General features: G+C 41.7%; 1 protein-coding gene across 1 annotated transcript in view; it reads left to right on the forward strand.

Annotated features, from left to right (window-relative positions):
* Window positions 1-1,969, forward strand: part of LOC139676797 (probable cation-transporting ATPase 13A4) — a 40,524-nt gene extending 38,555 nt beyond the window's left edge. Inside the window, exon 30 of the mRNA XM_071566124.1 lies at window positions 382-1,969. Within this exon, the coding sequence (XP_071422225.1) occupies window positions 382-603 (222 nt within the window). The 3' untranslated portion in view covers window positions 604-1,969. The remainder of the gene's footprint in view (window positions 1-381) is intronic.
* Window positions 1,970-7,351: the final 5,382 nt, after the last annotated feature.

The raw sequence follows: 7,351 nt of genomic DNA on the forward strand, positions 1-7,351 counted from the left end.
AAGTTTGGGAGTATCTAGTAAAACAGGAGTAATTGCTGCCTTACATTTGAATGATCAGGTAGATAAGGGAATGCAAGGCATTTCCTCTGGTGAGTGGGATCTATTGGTCCATGCCCCAGGCTAGAAAAATATGGTCTTTGGTGTTTTTTACTCAGATCCTGAAAACTATCAGAAGGAGCTGGTCTCACAGTTTTCTGGTGGAGAGCTCTGGTGGAACTGTTATGAGAAGTGGTTCGTAGAAGGCTTTTTAAGGGGTGTGGATAAGCAGGGTATGGTGGGAGATCTAGGTCTCCACTATTGCCCCATGTGTGCACCATGGATGAAGAGGGAAAACTGCTGTCCAGAGCCTCTAAAATCTTCCTTTTGGTTTTGTCTTTACAGGAAGCTGTCATTGAGAACAGACCCCTGTGGCTGCTTCTGAAAAAGACTTTCCGGTACCACTCAAAGAGCCACTACAAGAAACTGAAGCACATATTAGAGCAGGACTCAGCTTGGCCACCTCTGAATGAAACCTTCTTCTCAGATTCTGTGACAATAACAATAGAAGGAAATACGGGAGGCCATAGCAATCCAACATTTGACAGCAGTGAGGACTCACTCTGAAGGAGACTGCAATGGACACACATCCAGGACATTGCAGTTGGTTGTAAAAAGACTCTCTCAAAGACTTAAAAAAGAGGCAGGACTGACTCATCATTGCTCCCTTATTCTAGGACTAATCAGCTCTTGTTTACCTTTAAATTGACTGGAAGCAGAAAAGCCATAACAATGTTCCTCTGTCCCCTTGCCCTATGTACAAATTTTTATGCTAATTCAGTATCCCTCCCTGCCCCCTGTTTCCCCTTTTCTCCCCACTACCCCCTTCCTGCCCCTTCCATTTGGATACTGTCTCCTGAGTAGGAATTAGAATCAGAAACCTTCTAAAGATAAGCTCTGTTAGATGGCTGTGCTGAGAAATCACATGACTTAGAGTCCCTCAAGCCAAATTTTCATTTTCTGCATAGTTACTTCCTAACAGGAATTGGTTAGCAGCAGCTGCTGAATATAAACATGTGTAAGCTGCCAAGTTCAGAGCTGGAGGCTATTAATGTTCAGAAACAGCCATGGAAAAGCCTCGGAATAGAAAATCAACCCTTTAAATGGGCGTTTAAGTCTCCTAGATGTTGTAATGAAATGTTCCCACACTCAGTCTCTCCTGACATATAATATAGCCATCCCCTGACATATGCTCCACTCAAATTTGCAGATTTTAAACCCCTTCTAAGTCTTTACCCTCGTGCTGTGGCTGACACAAGGCTACATTGAATAGGCCTGTTGATCATTTCTGCTGGCTTAGCTACATGTGCCCTGAGATAGTGAATCTGCCATGCAGCTTGCCAGCCCCCCATCCTGCACTTTGCAAAAAATTCCACCTACCACAGACACAAGTAGCTATTTATTTGCTCTTTTTGGTTAATTTTTAATTTATGTGTATTCTGCTGTATTACTACAGGGGTAGAAGGATTAAAAGACTCATACTTGGGGATCTTGATATTCCAAGAATTAAAGAAGATCTAATACTCATACTTGGGGTTTGTAAGACTTTAAGAAGAAGGACTCCATCAGTGAGTCAGTGTCCTACTGTAGTTTCAGGCGGATTCACTCCTCTAAGCTTTGGAAAGTGTCAGGTCTTGTTAGCAAAAAGAAACATGATCCACATGTAGCCCCAGGTGACCTTTCTGGTGCTTCCTGTTGACATTGCAGAATGCTCTTGCTGAGAATTTTGAAAACATTTCCTTGATTTCTGAACTCGCTTTAAAAATACCCAGTGAAGGCAAAAATCACATGGAGAAAGGATATAATAGAGGAAAAAAAGAGAAACCATGTGAATGAAAGTACAGACGGGAAGGAGTGTCTGGTGGGCAACAATTTAGTCTCTCAGGTCTGGATATTATGTGCCATATTCTTCTGTATTGTTAAACTTTAAAAGTAAAAAATAATCTGGGACTTCCTGATTCCTGATAAATGTTTTATTTATCAGTAAAGACATAAGGGTTAGAGCTCAGCATCGAGAACTGCAGTTCCTGCAGACAGTGTGATGTGATTACAGGTGGTGGGAGGGATGAAGGGATGGCAGCTCTGAGGTGCACTGACCTGTTTGTCATAATCACATGCTGCTTCAGAACCAGGCACAGTTCACATTGCTTCCAAATTCACTGCTAAAATTATTGTTCCTGCACTGAGTTGTTGGGCACAGGCAAGATTCAGGCCTTTGAAAGGTTCCTTGAGAAGGTAAAGTGCTGCCCAGGAGCACTTTAATCACTGGCTCTTGCTGGTCTTGGCAAGAGATTTGTGAATAGCTGGGGCTTTTACCAGCACAGGTATTTTGGCTGCACATCAAGTTTTTCTATCTCTAACATCTGTAGAATGACTAGCACTCTCATGTTGAACAAGAGCTCAGAGATGGTGTCAATCATTTTGCAACTGCAACTTTTAAATCAAGATAAGGTATTCTCTTTAATGGCCTTGCAATTACAATTGACTTAATCTCAGGATATTTAATTGTGGGAATCAGTTTGCAATAACTGACAAAGCACAGACACCTAGCTAAATTAGAATTTCTCTATTTCTTCTTGCAATGGCAGTTTTGTAATGACGTCTTTGTAACTTGGTCGTCCTGTTGATGTCCTCCAAGCAAAGGTAAAACTGTTGAGTACAAATAAGAAATCTATTAAGGAACTGAAGATAGCAATGCTACAATTAAGGAGGCTGACTGTGGCATGAAGGAGGAATTGCCCCTTGAAGGTCCAGGGAGATATAGTTGCATGAACTGGAATCAAACAGAAAATTATGCCCATGTTCCCACAGCAGCTTGTTCTACAATAAGTCAATGAACTCACATTCTGCCTTCTCACAAGTGATGTGAAACCTCCCTGGATAACTCAGTGTAGTTCAGTTTCTGTGCTGTTAGTGTGACCACTGAATTGTAACCTTCTGTTTTCACTTGAGTGCTGGTGTCTCAACACTGTGATTGCTTTTCCATCCTCAGCAGCTTACCAAGCTGCACGACCCCTTTGAGGAGTATAACAAAGTTCAGGTTACTATCTGCACCAAGAGTAAAGGTGAGCCATCTGCATCTCATTTTCCTCACCAGCCTGTATAATGAACTAACATGTTGAAATGTATCTGGAACTTCACAGCAAAGAAAGAATGGAGCAGAGGGAGGTGAGGTTGGCAGAGCAGCAAGAAGTGCAGGCACAACCTGTGTGGTGCAGTAAAGGTGCATCTGTATCTGCAGTATGTGTAATGATACAGCTGAACCCAATAATTTGTGTTAAAAGTATAGAACAGCTTGGAAAATTTGATTTCACAAACAAACAACCAGATAACAAGTCTGGCCTTCCGAGACCTGCTTCCCAGCTCTGATATAGGCTGCTTCTAACAAGCTTGTCAAGCAGCTCGTGAGTGATTTTTAAGGCATCTAGACATATGACTCCCATTGAGTTATGTGATTTTTTGCCAGTCTCAGTTCTTCACCCATAAAATAGGGGTCACAGCTATTTTTGCCACCCAAAAGACACTGAGATGAGCAATTGCTAGGGTAATGGGAGTTGTAAAAACCTTGCATAGGTTTTCTTGGTAGGAGTGTTTTATGGACACTAGGCAAATGAAACTGAAGATGAGCATTTGGAGAGAGATGTTTTTTAAAGGGCTGATCTTTGTACTGTTGTTTTCCAGCCAGTATTATTTCTAAGAAGCACTGGTTTCAAATAACGTAGTGTAGAATATTAGTGATTCTGTGTGTGCACTGAGACTTAATTTGACTGCCCAAAGCCTGTGCACAAGTAAAGGTAATTTTTTTATTGTTGTACAGTTTGTGAAAATCTGGAATCTTGTTTCTTAGTCCCTGGAGACATGTTTATTTTAGATGGAAAAAAGTTCTCTCTTCTCTGTTATGCTGTCCTGATTGATGGAAGTTGCACTGTGAATGAAAGGATGCTCCCAGGTGTAGACTTGGAGTTTAAAATGCTAAGGTCTTGTGCAGGTTCTCGGACAGGGCGATGTCTCTATCTGTTCTGATAGCAAATTGTTTACTATTTATTAGAGTAGTTTGCAGCAGGATGTAGAAAAACAGTGGCTTGAACAATTCACAGCTGTCTTGGGCTTTGGGACACTGCCATTGTGTAATATGCATTTCTTATCCACATTAAGAACAAGTTGGAATAATGTACTGTGAGGAGAAGAAAGTGAAAATACTCAAATATACAGAATACGTATTATTTTATTCTTTGGATTCTGATCTTGCAGAAGTTCGGTTCAAGCAGGCAGTGTTTGAGCACAGAGGTCAGTGTTAGCCCTAAACATCAAGCCACTTCAAGGCATGAATGTGATTCAGGGAAAAAATTGACCCAAGATCCTCATACCTAATGTTTAGAAAAACATACCATAGCACAGGTGGGAGGAGACATGAGGAAGAAAGGGGCTGCTCTTCCTGCCATGTCCTAGCCTGGAGGGATTCTGTATCTCTACCTGCCTTGTCATCTTTTCTCATCCAACCTTTGCTCAAGAGAGTACTCTGTTGTGTTTGGGGAAGCAGAATGCAATGGGTGTTCCTGCTTCCTGCTCAGCTCCTTCTCTCTGAGGAGGTCACCAGGGCACTTCTGTGGCAGAGTTAGCCACAAAGGTCACTGCTAATTCAAGGCAAACAGAATTGAGCAGCAGTCTGAGTGCTCTTAAGTTCCCTGGTGAGGTTAGGAGAATATGCACAGGGCTTTTCAATTAAGTAATTCTCAGCACAGTTCAATAAATGTTCTTAATCTTATCAATAAACCTTTCATCATGTAAATGTTAGGATAATGCTCCTTCTGTTGAAATTAAATGTTGCTGACTTTGGTGCTTTTCACGTCTCACCTACCTTCTGTAAATGACATGAAGCAAAATCCATGAGACCACAGATCAGAGCTGAAGCACTCACATGTCTTTAGGGACTCCCTCAAGCCCTGGCAGACTATATCTCAATTCCAAACCTAAAGGAATAATATCTATGTAAACATTAAAGTTGACTGTATTCAGAATTATACTATTTAATTCATATTACTGTAATGCAATAAGAGACTTCAACTCCGCAGTGCATGTGATGCCAAACTCAAAATGGTAATTTTTTGCAGACACCAGGACAAATCATACACCCCATATCAACTCCTAGGTTTCATTAGTAGTTGTTAATACATCAGATACTTCAACACCACAGAGATAATCATACCACAATGAATGAAAGAAGGAATTAATTGCAAGAGGAGAATAATCACATTCCCAATACTTCCTCAAAGGACAGAAAGGAAATTACTATGTGATGCAAATTAATGAGATGAAATTAATGAGTACCAACCAATAAAATACTCCTCCATTGGGACCAAACCACAGGCACATTGAACAATCTCTTCTTGGCCCTCCTTCAGTGCTTCAGGGAGGCCCCACTGAGTAGCTACATGTTGAACAGGCTGAGAGCCCACCAAAGAGCAGGCAGCTCACAGCAGTGCCAGTGATTTCCACCAAGGTACTCTTGCAGGCAATGTCTGCTTACATAAGCAGCAGAACAAATCTGGATCTGTATGTCAGAATAAATTCATGTAACCAAAAAAACCCTCTGTAAGGTATCACAGTGTAAAGCTCTTTTTGTAGATGTGTCCAATATACACCCAGCTGGGAACATGTTGTTGGTTTGCCAAAAACTCAAGGACAATCTATTGTTGTCTGCATGGATCTTATTAGACTATTTGCATAATTACTCTTTCATAAATGTTCACATTTTAAAATGTATTATAACACTAGCTGTCAGCTAAGCTGAATACAGCTAGTGAGGCAATGACAGTAAAGGAATTTAATTCTACTTATGAAATATCCTATTGTATGTTCAATAAGATATGAATGTTTGTTGGTTTTACATGATACTTAGTAATTTCATAGTGTCTCTCAAGTATTAATTAATTAATAAGCCAGTTGTGATCAGGCTGAGAACAAGGTATAATATGCTGGAAACAGAACAGTCTTGCAAGGCTCAGTGGGAAAACAGGTCCTGGATTCACTGTGCTTTTTCATACAGCTGCTGGCTTCCAGATTCATTTCACTATGCCTGTGTTAGAAACAGGGGATGCTAGTGGTGATCAAAGGTAAATAAATCTATTTAAAGTTTCCTTAACATGCCAGACAAAATGCTAATGGGCTGTGTTGTGGTCTGGTAGACACATCTTGGCAGCCAGCAGATTCTTAGAGGGGAATGTATGTGTGTCTTTGTGTGAAGAGAGAAGTCCGATAAATAATGAGGAAATCATAGTCTTTGCCAAGCCCAGCTTCACATGTGTTCAAGTCTGTAGTGCCAGTGAGGGAATAAACCTCAAGGCTGAGATGAAAAAGAAAAGAAAGAAACAGAAGTTTCTTTTACAGGAAGAAACTGGAGTACAAATCCATGAGGGACACTTTCCAGGCAGGAAAAAAATGAGCAAAACACCATCATGCCAAAATAAGAGCAGTCTTTGAACACACTGATGCGTACAGCCCATAAGACCTGCTCCTTCCTTCCTACCTCCCTCCCTCTCAGGGCCTGTTCAGTTTAGGCATTGCAGGCACCACAGGCTCCAAAACACTGCACTTGCTATGCCTGCCCTTTTGCAAACCTGTGAACCAGCAGAGTTCCACCTACCCAGGCACTCAGCTGGAAAACACAGTAAATCCTCAGCAAGGCTTAACTTTTTCAGAAAAGTTTAAAATCAGTTATTCACAGAAAGAGCCCATAGGATGCAGCTAATAAAAAACAGGGTGGTTGGGTAGAAAGCCTGCACCAGTTCTCAGCAAAGCACTCACTGAGTACCACAAAAGTCATCCCTGGCAATGAAATAAAAGCAAATGTGGAAAAACAGGCTAGTGCTGCTGGGGGTCACCTTGAATGGTGGCACTCTGTTATAGCAGAAGCTACAGTTATCTTGGGAATTAATTTGTTGAACCTCCAGTGCAAGGAGCAGCAGTGCCTGGTTGTGCCAGAGCCCCAGGAGGAAAATTTTGCCTCTTGACTTTCCCCCTTAATGCTGTCCTGATAGAACTGATCTGAACCTTCCTGTGGATGAGGAGGGTGACATTTGGCAGCCATGTTACCAAAGGGCAGTGCATGCAGCCAGCCAGTGTCCTGGGGCTCGTGGGGATCCCCTGGGTAGCAAAGGGATGGCTTTTCTCCCTGAGTGGTCCTTCCTTCCAGGGGAGGACAACAGCACTGACCCTGTGCCCTGACACTCTGCAGGACACCATCCTGAAGAAGAAGACCCTTGGGTTGCTGATTAAAAGCAATGTGCATTTGTTTAGATTTTATTTATTAATTATA

Source organism: Pithys albifrons, chromosome 11 (assembly GCF_047495875.1).
Source record: "Pithys albifrons albifrons isolate INPA30051 chromosome 11, PitAlb_v1, whole genome shotgun sequence".
In the NCBI taxonomy this organism is placed as follows: domain Eukaryota; kingdom Metazoa; phylum Chordata; class Aves; order Passeriformes; family Thamnophilidae; genus Pithys; species Pithys albifrons.